Genomic DNA, 13,145 nt, shown 5'->3' on the forward strand with positions numbered 1-13,145 from the left:
ACTTCGTAAGCACTCAGTAAATATGAGCTATAATTTTATTTTTTTTAAAGATTTTATTTATTTATTTGAGAGAGAGAATGAGAGACAGCATGAGAGGGAAGAGGGTCAGAGGGAGAAGCAGACCCCCCGCTGAGCAGGGAGCCCGATGCGGGACTCGATCCCGGGACTCCAGGATCATGACCTGAGCCGAAGGCAGTCGCTTAACCAACTGAGCCACCCAGGCACCCTGAGCTATAATTTTAATGCTAATATTAATTCTTCTAGCAAGATGGAGTTGGTTAATATCAAAGAGTAGCAAATGATTTAATACATTAACATTATAAAAATCTTTAATCTTTTATTTCCCTTCTTGAATGCAAATATTTCTAAGTTCTCTAGTGTCCAGGAGAAGTCTTGTCATTGGGTGTTTTAGTCCTAGTGGAAAGGGGGAAAGGGTGCTGTTTTGGCTTTATTTACCTTTGTGTTCCATAAGGATACTAGATTCCTCAGTGTTGAATACAGGGACATGTGTTGTGCATGTAATGCTTGTCATTTTAATTTGTGAAAAGTTTTTGTCTTAATGATTTTTAAATATCTACTTACCCAGCCAGTGGAAAAGAACTATGCTTTTGAGATACCTGATGTTCCAGAAAAATCTGAGTACTTGGAAGTTAGATACTCGGTAAGTCAAAGAAAATTACTGGGTTTTGGTTGAGCATGACATTTCTCTATTTTTGAAATTTTAACTGGCTTTCAATTAGTATCAGCAGGGCTCCTCAAGCCCACAGTTCATTGAGGTGGACTTACAGTAATGAATAATTAAAATGGATAAAATTAATTTGAATATATAGAATACCGGTTGTACTGCCTTTCTTGGCTTTCAAGTATGCATCTTTAAATAAATAAGTTGAAACTGCACAACTGCTTACTTGTCAAGTGGAATAAATGCCACATGATGGAGTTGAACATCATTAGTCTGTTGAAGTGTCCCTTCTGAGCAGCAGAAAGGTGAGAGGACCATCAGTAGCGTCGCTGTAGTGCTGCTCTTGCTCCCCTGATAGGCAAGGTCATTGCTGCGCGATGTTAATTAACTGGGCCTTAACCTCTTTTTACCTTTGTTAGAGAGTTTTGATCTCACAATGTTGGAAAAGGAAAACTGTTAATAAATGTTTCTGACAGTGGTGATGAAAAGTACCATAGAAGCATTTTATTTTATTTTATTTTATTTTAAAGATTTTATTTATTTATTTGGCAGAGAGAGACACAGCGAGAGAGGGAACACAAGCAGGGGGAGTGGGAGAGGGAGAAGCAGGCTTCCCGCCGAACAGGGAGCCCGATGTGGGGCTCGATCCCAAGACTCTGGGATGGAGCCCGATGTGGGGCTCGATCCCAGGACTCTGGGATCGTGACCTGAGCCGAAGGCAGATGCTTAACGACTGAGCCACCCAGGCGCCCCCCATAGAAGCATTTTAAATGAGTTCCACTCTTGCTTTTATTCTTCTAATGGAGTGGTACTTATTTGGCTATTCTTTATCAGTAAGGCATGTACAGCTCTGGACAGAAATCCTCTTTTGGGGGAGCTTCTTGGCCTATTTTTCTTCTAATGGATGCCATCAAGATGCATTATTTTGTCATTGTGAATTGTTTTTGTGTCCTACTGTGAATTGTTTTGGATTTCATTTGTTGCAAATTACATTTCATATGTATCAAAGGGGTTTCTTCCGGTGGTTTGTAGAGAGGCTTTTGTTTATTTCAAATACAGACTTCGGAAAATGTGAAGTAATAGTTTTAAACAAAAAAGGGTTTTCATTTTTTTTTTTCCTCTTTGCCTTTTTCAGGCTGAAATGCCACAGCTTCCTCAGGATTTGAAAGGAGAAACTTTTTCTCATGTATTTGGGACCAACACATCCAGCCTGGAAATGTTCTTGATGAACAGAAAGATCAGAGGACCTTGTTGGCTCGAAGTGAAAAATCCACGTAAGGAAACATTTATGTTTGGAAAGCCAGATTGCTGATAGAGGAGGTTTTTAGAAGTTAAGGAATTGGTCTCTGTATTTCAGTGCGTCTACTTCCTTTTTTATGTTGTTTTCCTCAAGGTGTTCTCGAGTGAGTATAGGGAATATGTTTGGAGCCACTTGATCCCTGTGGTGCCTGGCAGTTTAGTGGGAGGGAGGCCTTCGGGAGCCCAGGTGGTCGTTGGCATGCATCCCTCTTTGTGCTGCTGTTGGCATGTATTTCTGAGCCGGCCGATGACGCCCACCTGCTGTACATAGTGGACTGGTGGCCTCTGAAGGAGGGCAAGCATCAGTGCCAGAGGTGGCGAGTGCTTGTTTGGTTTCTTACCTGATGTTTTCCAGTGTTTGCATCTGTGATGTTTGGCTTCATGAATCTCTTAAAAATGCTTTGTGATTCCTCCAGGGTGTTTTTTTTTTTTTTTTTTAAAACCTATTTGGGGTCCTGGATTCTTCAGAAAATCCGATGAAAGCTGTGGACCTTTTTCCCGAGAAGATGAACGTGTGTGTATACACACACACACACACACACACACACGGCTTTGCATACAATCCAGTAATTGGGCTTATTTTTAGTTAGATGTTGTAATAAGACATTCTTATGAGAATATGGCTTTGCAGACTATCTCAGTTAATCACAGATATCTTAATTATAGTAGTTTTCCTTTTTCAGCAATGGCTATTGATGTGTTGTATCTATTCTCTTTCAGAGCTCTTGAATCAGCCAGTCAGTTGGTGTAAAGTTGAGGCAATGGCCTTGAAACCAGACCTGGTGAATGTGATTAAAGATGTTGGTCCTCCTCCACTCGTGGTCATGTCTTTCAGCATGAAGACAATGCAGAATGCAAAGACACATCAAAATGAGGTAAAGAAAAAGGGCAGATTTGTGTACCTATGCTTTAGATGCAATGCCTGCTGAACTGTACAACTGTTCTACAAGGGGAAATTGTTCTTTCTGGAGGAGAAAGAATAGTAATGCACTACCAGACTCCATTTTGGAGAATGAATTGAAGTTGTTGGATGTTGGAGTTTTTCTTTAAAGACTTAAACTGCTGGACTTACTTTTATTTTTTGTTTTTTGAATTTTTTATCTTGGCAAACTTTAAGTGGACTTGGAATAATATAATGAACTGCCATATTCCTTTTACTCATATTCAGTAGTTAGTAAGATTTTGGCACACTTGTTTGCTCCCCTCTTTTTTTTTTCCTGTTGAAGTATTTTAAAAGCTGAGGTCAGATTTTGTGTAATTTACCATTGTATACTTTGGTACGCATCTCTCAAAACATGCACACTTTCTTGCACTTAGTAACTATACTGGTGATACCTTGATACCATCTAAAATACTCAGTCCACATTCACATGATTCTGTTTATCAAAAATGTCTTTTTATTGAATTATATTTGACATCTCTTAGTTTCATGTGTACCACATAGTGATTTGATGTTCTTATGCATTACAAAATGATCACCGCGATAGGTCTGGCAATCATCTGTCACCATATAAAGTTATTACAATATTACTGACTCAGAAATGTTTTCTACCAGTTGGTTTACTCAAATCAGGGTCCGTATAAGATTCACAGATGGTGTTTCATTTTTGTCTCTTGAATCTCTTTTAAATGGGAGCAGCTCCCTCCCACCATCTTTTTCCATTGACATTGATTTATTTAAGAATCATTTTCATTGTCTCATAGAATGTCCCATTTTCTGTGTTTGGTTCCTTGTGTCATTGGACTTCTTCCTCTATACCAGGGGTTGGCACAGTATGGCCTATGGGCAAATCCAGCCTTACCATCTGTTTTTGTAAATAAAGTTTAATTGAAAGACATCATGTCTATTCATTTACATATTATCTGCAGTTGCTGTAGAGTTAGTAGTCATGACAGGGGCCATGTGACCTGAAAGCCTAAAATACGTAGTGTCTGGCTCTTTACAGGACAAGTGTGCTGGCCCCTGCTAGTTAGCACTAAAGAATTGATTAGATTCAGTTTTGACTTTTTGGGTCAGTATACTTTATAGGTGGTGGTATGATGTATTTCATACTGCATTATATATCAGCTGGCGTATAGTATAATGTCTGGTTAAACCACTATTAGTGGGGCTATGATTGATTAGTGGCTTCACGTTTTCAACTAAAGGAGGGTTTTTTAACGATGGCACTACTAATGTTTTGGGCTGAATTATTCAGTGTTGTGAGGGCTGTCCTGAGCATTGCGGGATGTTTAGCAGTAACGCTGGCCACTGCCTGATGCCAGGTAGCACCCCTCCCCCCTACCTGTGACAACCAAAAATGCCTCCACACATTTCCAGGTGTCCTCTTGAGGTGGGGAACAAAATTGTTCCCATTTGAGAACCACTGGTCTAATGACCCCCCCCTTTATTTTTTACCTGAATTAATTATTTCATTAGGACTTGTAAAACAGTTTTTTAATTCTGTCATCCTTTCCATGTTTGTTAGTTAAACATGTTAAATATTAGAACGTTTATTGAATTTTTCTATAAAGTTAACTTTTCCTCATTCACCACCACTATTGGTTAGGCTGCAGTAGTCCGTACAGGAAAGATGAGGTCAGTGTGTACTTCTTTCTCTTTCATTGCCAATTTTCTGAGTAGGAAGTTGGGGGCCTGCATTACATGCAGTGTTGACCAGTGATTTGTTTATTTTTGTTGTTACTTTTATTTTGCTTCCTCTTTTATGGAATATTATGAACTCACAGGTTTTATATTTACTCATTATGTTTCAGTTCATTGCTGTCATTATTACTGTTACTTTTGATGCTTAAATTTGTCTTTGGTCAGTGGGAGCGTCTTTATTGTTCACTTCTAAATCCTTTTGACATTGAAGGGGATGTTTTTTAACAACAGCCTTTTGGCATTGTTTTTACTCTGAATTTTTTTTTACTATGTGATTTGATCTTTTAATAATAATTTAGTAGATGGCTGTAGTTAACAGTTAAGTGTTTGGGAAAGGTTTAATTAGTTAAAAAAAAAAAATACCCATCCTCTAGCCCCCAGGGTGAGGTTTCTCAATACCATTTCACAATAAAGGAAGTAGGGCTTCATGGAGAAATGGCCGATTTAGGGCAGAAAATGTCCAAGATAAGCCTGAAATACCTAGTTATACTAGAAAACAAGGATGATATTAAAATCTACTGAAGATGTGTCAGAAGGGCCTACGAGTCAACTTGGAGTTTCCTAATGGCCAAAGATGGGACAATTTGAGTACGGATAAGGATAGCTGCAGCAGATTGCAACACATGAGTTCACACTAATCGTGTAAGCACTAACAACCCTGCATTGGTCATCTGTGAAGGCAGCTAGGGAACCAACTCACTGGTTTGAAAACTGGTAAATAAATAGATTGAGTCTAGCATTTCTCTTGATCTTTTTATGAACTCATATTGTACCTCAGGTAACCGAATAATCAATGAAGGGAAGTTTCACTTTATAGAAGGTTTCCATCCAAGAAGTGATGAAGGAAAAATTGAATATTACCACTTTGCAATCCCTAATGAGATAGTGGATCAAGCAACCAGTGGTTGCTAATAGCACCCAAAGAGAGCTAACCAGACATGATGTGCCTGTGCCGTCTGATAGAAGTAATCACTAGCACCTCTGGCATACTCATGCCAAAAAACTGAATGTGATTTTGATCAGGCCTTTAGATCTAAATGTGAATTCGCCGACAGTACAGAAACAGAGGAATGTGTTAAATGGTATTATTGGAATACAAGCAGCAAAACCGATACTGTGGGGATACTCTATAGGATGAATGACCCAGTTTCTTCAACAAATGAATTGCAGGGAAATAATAGGTGGTGAGATATTGTGCCTATAGTTTTACATATCAACCAATTGCAAAGTATGGACTTACTTGGTAAATAAAATTGAGATTGTTGGGAAAACATGAAAATTTGAATGCTGCCTGGATATTTAGTGATCTTAAGGAATTACTGTTAATTGTATTAGCTATGATTGTGTTACATTTTAAAAACTTACTATCTTTTAAAGTAGTGGTTCTCAACGGGGTGAGATTTTGCCCTTTAGGAGACATTTGGCCATGTCTGGAGACATTTTTGGTTGTCACAACTCGGGGGTGGAGGGCAGTGCTATTAGCAGCCAGGGATACTGCTAAACCTCCCACAGTGGACAGAACAGCCCCCATAACAAAGAATTATTTGGTCAGAAGTGTCCGTAGTGCTGAGGTTGAGAAACCTTGTTTTAGAGATACATGCTGAAATATTAGTGGATAAAGTGATAGGTCTGAATTCTGCTTCAAATAATCTGGGTGGAGGCAGGAAATGGATAGGAATATTGATGGGTTGATAATTGAAGGTGAATGATGGGTATATGAGAGTTGACTTTGCTGTTTTTTCTCTTAGTAAATGTTGAGTGAGTGAGTGAGTGTGAGTGAATGAATGAATAGGAGAGACATTTTGTAGTCCTAAGTAAATTAGATGGCTTCCTAAGGGTTTAGATTACTTGGTTAATAAAGTTGTTGACTCAGCAAATGTTTCTAAACCATGTGCTAGTGTGATGGAATACTTGTGACTCAAAATACAGAGGAGGAGACAGATATTAGCCCGATAGCAGAAATAGATGTAAAACTTAGAAAAGATACACGTGCTCTGGATAGCATCAAATAAAGGAAGCTGCCCAGGCCTAGGAGGCCAGGAAGGTGTCACTGGTTAGGGAAACTTCTTGGGATGGTCTGAGATCAGCCCCTGTGGAAGAGTGAAGGCAGCAAGCCTGGCAGTGGGAGAAAACTGCATTGCAGTTACAGCAAAGGTCTCAGCCAATCCCAGGGAGCTCAGGCATAGCGATGACCCTTCATAATTTCTCCAGCTTTCTTAGTAGTTGGGAGAATGAGGGCCGTTGTCCTGAAGAGGACTTCTGGGTGACACACCACAGTATCTATCCCAGAAGTCTTTTCTGAAGAAGTAGGGATGGACCTTGCATACTGGTGGGTGAGTAGGAGTTAACTAGGCACAGAGAAAGGGTTTTTTTTCCCCCTAGGTGCAGCAAGCTTTCTCCAACACGGTGCCATGGGAAGCCATTGTTGGTGTCAGCACAGAAACAGGGAGACCACTTAGGAGGCTAGTAGATGAATAGGTTGATATAAAACATTGAAATCTGGATATGAACATACAAAGGTTTAGGGAGAAAAGTCTCCTAATAACCCCAACCCTCAGAGACAACTACTATTAATGTTTTTGTGTATTTTTTTTCTGTCTTCTCTGCATATTTTATTAAAAAGCTAGGATTTTATTATAGATGTGATTTGATTTTCTGCTTTTTTCTACAGTTTTTCCTGTGCCTCTACTGTTTCTGATCACAATAGCAGTACTTGGTGTTTACACAACATTTAGGAAGTACCAGTTTTTTTTTTTTTTAAAGTAGTCTCTACACCCAAGTCACAACCCTGAGATCTTGATTCGCATGCTCTACTGACTGAGGCAGCCAGGCGCCCCAGAAAGTACAAATTTTAAAAAGAAAATGAAGAATACCCACAATCCCTCTTCCCCAGCTTTGTCCATGGTTGGCATCCTCCAGATTATTGGTCATGCATATCCATAGCTTGTTTTTAAAGATTGAGTCTTTAAACATCACTTACCTGTTTCTTTTGAGATCCCTGGCTGGGAGTCAGGAGTCCTGGGTTCCAGTTCCAGGTCAGAACTTCTATTTTCCCCTTCTATTTTCTCTATTTTTGTTTGTTTAAATACTTTCATAATAAAAAGTTAAAATATCCATATGGACTAAAATATTTATCTTTTAATATTCTGCGTAGTTCTGGTGAGAATGCAGAATGCATACTAGGCGTCTGATAAGTGATCTTTTTCCCTCCTTTATTTGCAGATTATTGCTGTGGCAGCTTTGGTCCATCACAGCTTTGCATTAGATAAAGCACCCCCACAGCCTCCCTTCCAGTCACACTTCTGTGGTATGTATATTTTTTTAGCTGGTCTTCTAATGGTTTGATTTTAATTTTTCTTATTTTTTCTCCGGCTGTTGGATCAGTAACTTTTTTTTTTTGATGTTTTCAAGAGTAGGGATGTTTTCAAGTTTTTTTTTTAATTTTTTGTCAGCTGTGGACACTGTTTTATTGGATTGGTGGCTCCTATTCATTTGGTTTATTTTGTTCAAGGAGCAGAAGTTGGGAGGCAGTTTGACATTTTTTTTCTGTTCCAGTGGTTATTTTATTGGGGTACTCTCCTTTTTTTTTTCCTAGGTCAAAATTACACTTTCACTGTTTCCTTTTCATGATGTCTTTCTAAAGCTCATCATAGAAGCCTGACCAAAGTTTTCTGTGTGGTGAGGCAATATGCTAGGGCATAAATGAATGTCTGTCTATTTAGGAGGAGTTACAATATATCAAGTTAGAGTTGGGTTTGCTCTGCATAAAATTCAATTGGTGAAAAATGTTAAACAGAAATCTGCATGCCATGAATCAGTCTCCAAAGAGGATTCTGACCTATTCCATGGTGAGACCTTGGCCACTTAAATAACCATTTTTTTTTCTAAACAAGAAAAGGGCAGAATACTATTGATCTGTTAATGTTTCCTGAAATCTTTTCCAGCCTAGAACCAGCAGTTAGATGGGGAAGCATCTCCTGTCTGATTTTGTGGGTATTGGGAAAGTGGGACTAGGAAAACAAGCAGAGAAGGGAATACCATGTATTATTATTGTGAAGTTTCACTCTTTAAGTGGGGTGGAATATATATAACAAAAAAAATGGTGAGAATATCCTGGAAAATATGTGGAAGAGCGCAGTCATGAGCTCATCTTAACATGTATTTATTACCTGCTCTGTGTATGTCACAGTGTGAACAGCTGTTTTGAGTGGCATGGAACTTAGTGAGGGAAGCTTTGGGCATCTTTATTTTTCTAACTTTGAGAAGGTTGGTGTTCCTTCATTGTGTACTAGTTAAGGCTTTGGTGGTGGGGGGATTCCCTTTGGGCAAGACTGTTAAACATCTTCCATTCTGATGTAGATGGATAGAAGATGTTTCATGAAAGTAGTTTTAAACAATTACAGGGACTTAGGGTTCTGTGCATGGCTATTTTTTTTTTTAATTTAATCTTTTTTTTTTTTTTAAAGATTTTATTTATTTATTTGAGACAGAGAGAATGAGAGAGACAGAGAGCACATGAGAGGGGGGAGGGTCAGAGGGAGAAGCAGACTCCCCGCCGAGCAGGGAGCCCGATGCGGGACTCGATCCCGGGACTCCAGGATCATGACCTGAGCCGAAGGCAGTCGTTTAACCAACTGAGCCACCCAGGCGCCCTTAAATTTAATCTTTTAAACTTTAAAAATTGAGGTATAATTGCCATGTAACATTATTTTAGTTTCAGGTGTGCAACATGACAATTTGATAATTGTATGTATCGTGAAATGATTGCCACAATAAGTCTAATTAACATCTGTCATCATAGAAAATGGTTTTTCTTGTGATGAGAACTTTTAAGGTTTACTCTCTTGGCAACTTTCAAACATGCAAGACAGTATTATTAACTATAGTCACCATGCTGTACATTACATCTCTATGACTTATTTTATAACTGAAGTTTGCACTGTTTGACCCTCTTCACCCAGGCCCTCCTCTACCCCCACATCCCATCCCTCTGGCAACCATCAGTCTGTTACCTGTATCTGTGACCTCATTTTGTCTTTGTTTTTTTAGATTGCACATATCAGTGAGATCATACAGTATTTATCTTTCTATGTCTGACTTTCTTCGCTTAGCATAATGCCCTTCATGGTCTGTCCATGTTGTCACAAATGGCAAGATTTTTTCCTTATTTTTTACAGCCGAATAATAATCCATTGTATAAATATACCACTTTTTTTAATCTGTTCATCCATTGATGGGCACTTAGGTTGCTTCCTTTTCCTGGCTTTTGTAAATAATTTTGCAGTGAACATGCGGGTGCAGATACCTTTTCAAGTTAGTGATTTCATTTTCTTCAAATACCCAGAAGTAGAATACCTAGATCATAGGGTATATTTATTTTTAATTTTTTGAGGAACCTCCATACTGTTTTCCACAGCGGCTGTACCAGTTTACATTCCCACTAACAGTATACAAGGGTTCACTTTACTCCACATCCTAGGCAACACTTATTTTTTCTTTTTTTTCTTTTTTAAGTAGGCTCCATGCCTACTTAGTGGGACTTGGACTTACGACCCCGAGATCAAGTGTCACATGCTCTACTGACTGCGCCAGCCAGGTGCCCCTCTTGTCTTTTTGATAATAGCAATTCTGACAGGTGTGAGGTGATATCCCCATGTGGTTTTGATTTGCATTTCTTTGATAATTGCAATGTTGACCACTTTATTTTTTTATTTTTTTAAAATATTTATTTATTTGACAGAGAGAGACACAGCGAGAGAGGGAACATAAGCAGGGGGAGTGGGAGAGGGAGAAGCAGGCTTCCCGCGGAGCGGGGAGCCCGATGCAGGGCTCGATCCCGGGACCCTGGGATCATGACCTGAGCCGAAGGCAGATGCTTAACGACTGAGCCACCCAGGCGCCCCCACTTTTTTTTTTTTTAAGATTTTATTTATTTATTTGACAGAGAGAGAGACAGTGAGGGAACACAAGTAGGGGAAGTGGGAGAGGGAGAAGCAGACTCCCCACTGAGCAGGGAGCCCGATGGTGGGGCTTGATCCCAGGATCCTGGGATCATGACCTGAGCTGAAGGCAGATGCTTAACGATTGAGCCACCCAGGTGCCCCTTACGTTGACCACTTTTTCATGTACCTATTGGCTATCTGTAAGTCTTCGTTGGAAAAATGTCTATTCAGAGCCTTTGCCCATTTTTTTTAAAGTAGGCTCCATGCCCACTGTGGGGCTTGAACTCACCACCCTGAGATCAAGAGTCACTTGTTCTACTGACTGAGCCAGCCAGGTGGCCCCAGCCTTTGCCCAATTTTAAATTGGATTGTTTGTTTTATTGCTATCAAGTTACAGGAGTTCTTTGTATATTTTGGGTATTAACCTTTTATCACATATATGATTTGCAAATATTTTCTCCCATTTGTTAGGTTGCCTTTTCATTTAGTTGATGGTTTCCTTTGCTCTGCAAGAGCTTTTTATTGTGATGTAGTCCTACTTGATTATTTTTGCTTTTGATGCCTTTCCTTTTGGTGTCAAATCCAAAAAGTCATCACCAAGACCAATGTCAGGGAGCTTACTTCCCATTTTTTTCTAAGAGTTTTATGGTTTCAAGTCCTTATATTCAAGTCTTCAGTGAATTTTCACTTAGTTTTTGTGTATGGTGTAAGATTGTGGTCCAGTTTCATTCTTTTATATGTGGCTGTCCAGTTTTCATATCACCATTTAGTAAAGAGACTGTCCTTTTCCCATTGTATAGTCATACCTCCTTTGTCATAAATTAATTGATCATATATGCATGCATTAATTTCTGGGCTCTCTGTTTTGTTCCATTGATCTAGATGTCTGTTTTTATCCCAGTACCATACTGTTTTGATTACTGCAGCTTTGGAGTATAGTTTTAAATCAGGGAGCATGACACCTCCTGCTTTGTTCTTCTTTCCCAAGATTGCTTGGGCTACTTGGGGTCTTTGTGGTTCCATAATGAATTTTAGGATTGTTTGTTCTGGCTTTTCTTTGGAGGTCCAACAACATGACCGATGGAAATACTTGAACTCTTAACTTTCTAGAGATTAGAGGGTATTTGTTTATATTTATGACAGTTTACATTTGGAAACGTGTGGCATATGTGTACTTGAAATTGGACTAAGACGGTGATGGGATCTTTATTTTTTTTTCCTTCTTACAGTTGTATCTAAACCAAAGGACTGTATTTTTCCATATACTTTCAAAGAAGACATTAAGGAAAAGGTAAAGAACTCATCATTTATTCCTTTTAAATATGAAGCATCTATTTAGAAAAAGAAAAGGAGGGGTGTGGATTAGTAGAATAGGCTATTTTATTTTATTTTATTTTATTTTTTTAAGATTTTATTTATTTATTTGAGAGAGAGACTGAGATAGAGCATGAGAGGGGGGAGGGTCAGAGGGAGAAGCAGACCCCCCGCTGAGCAGGGAGCCCGATGCGGGACTCGATCCCGGGACTCCAGGATCATGACCTGAGCCGAAGGCAGTCGCTTAACCAACTGAGCCACCCAGGCGCCCTAGAATAGGCTATTTTATATGTTAATTTATTAGATCTATTCTTGCTAGATTGGACTGTGGCATTAATCCATTCAAAATGTGTTAGAAAGATGAAAGTAGAAACATCATTTAACAATGATTTGCCACCTGAAAATAATGTGATTCTATATCTTATTAGTAGGTGGATAGGCTCAAATCCTCCTTCAGATAGCTTTCCAAAATGCATGATCATGTGATTACTGTTTTGATGCAGTGTTAGGTAGAGCCCCTTCCCCCATCCTCCAGCTTGAAGAAAGCCAAGTGAAGTTGGGAATACTGGATAATAAAGGGGACACATATTGGAAAGGTCGATATGGGCTGGCCAGAATTGATCAGCGATCTCTCAACTGCCAGTGTACTCCATGGAGAAGTTTTCATGGGTCCTTAATAAAATAGGGGGTGGAAAAAAATAGTGTAATGTAGTGAGTTTGTCACAAGGTAAATGTATTCAATGTAAGGAATTTGTTTTTTGGAGAGTATGTTTCTTTTGTGAAATGTTTTTGCTTATAAATTTGTGGGTTGGTTTTGTTTTTTTAATATCCTCAGTTGACAAAATTTTAGCAAACTTGTCAGGTTCCACTTATTTTAAGTTGGCTTGAGAAGTCCAGCAGTCTGGGGGTACTGTTGGATCATGCTGTTATTTGTGAAGTGCTCTGAATTACCTGTCCAAGTAAAATGATCTCAGAAAATTCTTTTAGAGTCACACTGATATTTGTAGCCAAGTTAGTTGTAGAAAACATAGCTATCAACTTCCATTTTAAGAGAGTCTTAATAAGAGTGGATCTTTTGAATACCTTATTTATGTTCAGTAATCCAAGTAGAAGCCTTTTGAATGAAGATAGGTTTTATTTATACTAAAGACACCTATAATTCTTAAATGTATGTTTGTTTTCAGTCTAGTTTCTTATTTATGGGTTCTTACACCATTCTTGGAGATTAGTCTGTGTAATCCTTGGGATTTCTTTATGTGGTAAA

General features: G+C 38.8%; 1 protein-coding gene across 3 annotated transcripts in view; it reads left to right on the top strand.

The window, feature by feature from the left end:
- The window catches only part of POLA1 (DNA polymerase alpha 1, catalytic subunit), a 296,400-nt gene that overhangs the window by 26,245 nt on the left and 257,010 nt on the right, over window positions 1–13,145 (top strand). For all 3 annotated transcript variants that reach the window (XM_045876010.3, XM_045876011.3, XM_045876012.3), the window contains exons 13-17: window positions 587–661; window positions 1,818–1,956; window positions 2,702–2,856; window positions 7,848–7,932; window positions 11,797–11,858. In XM_045876010.3, coding sequence (XP_045731966.1) covers window positions 587–661; window positions 1,818–1,956; window positions 2,702–2,856; window positions 7,848–7,932; window positions 11,797–11,858 — 516 coding nt within the window. The remainder of the gene's footprint in view (window positions 1–586; window positions 662–1,817; window positions 1,957–2,701; window positions 2,857–7,847; window positions 7,933–11,796; window positions 11,859–13,145) is intronic.

The sequence above is a fragment of the Mirounga angustirostris genome, unplaced genomic scaffold (genome assembly GCF_029215605.1).
Source record: "Mirounga angustirostris isolate CCGP_5_RB_7025 unplaced genomic scaffold, mMirAng1.0.hap1 SCAF_11, whole genome shotgun sequence".
In the NCBI taxonomy this organism is placed as follows: domain Eukaryota; kingdom Metazoa; phylum Chordata; class Mammalia; order Carnivora; family Phocidae; genus Mirounga; species Mirounga angustirostris.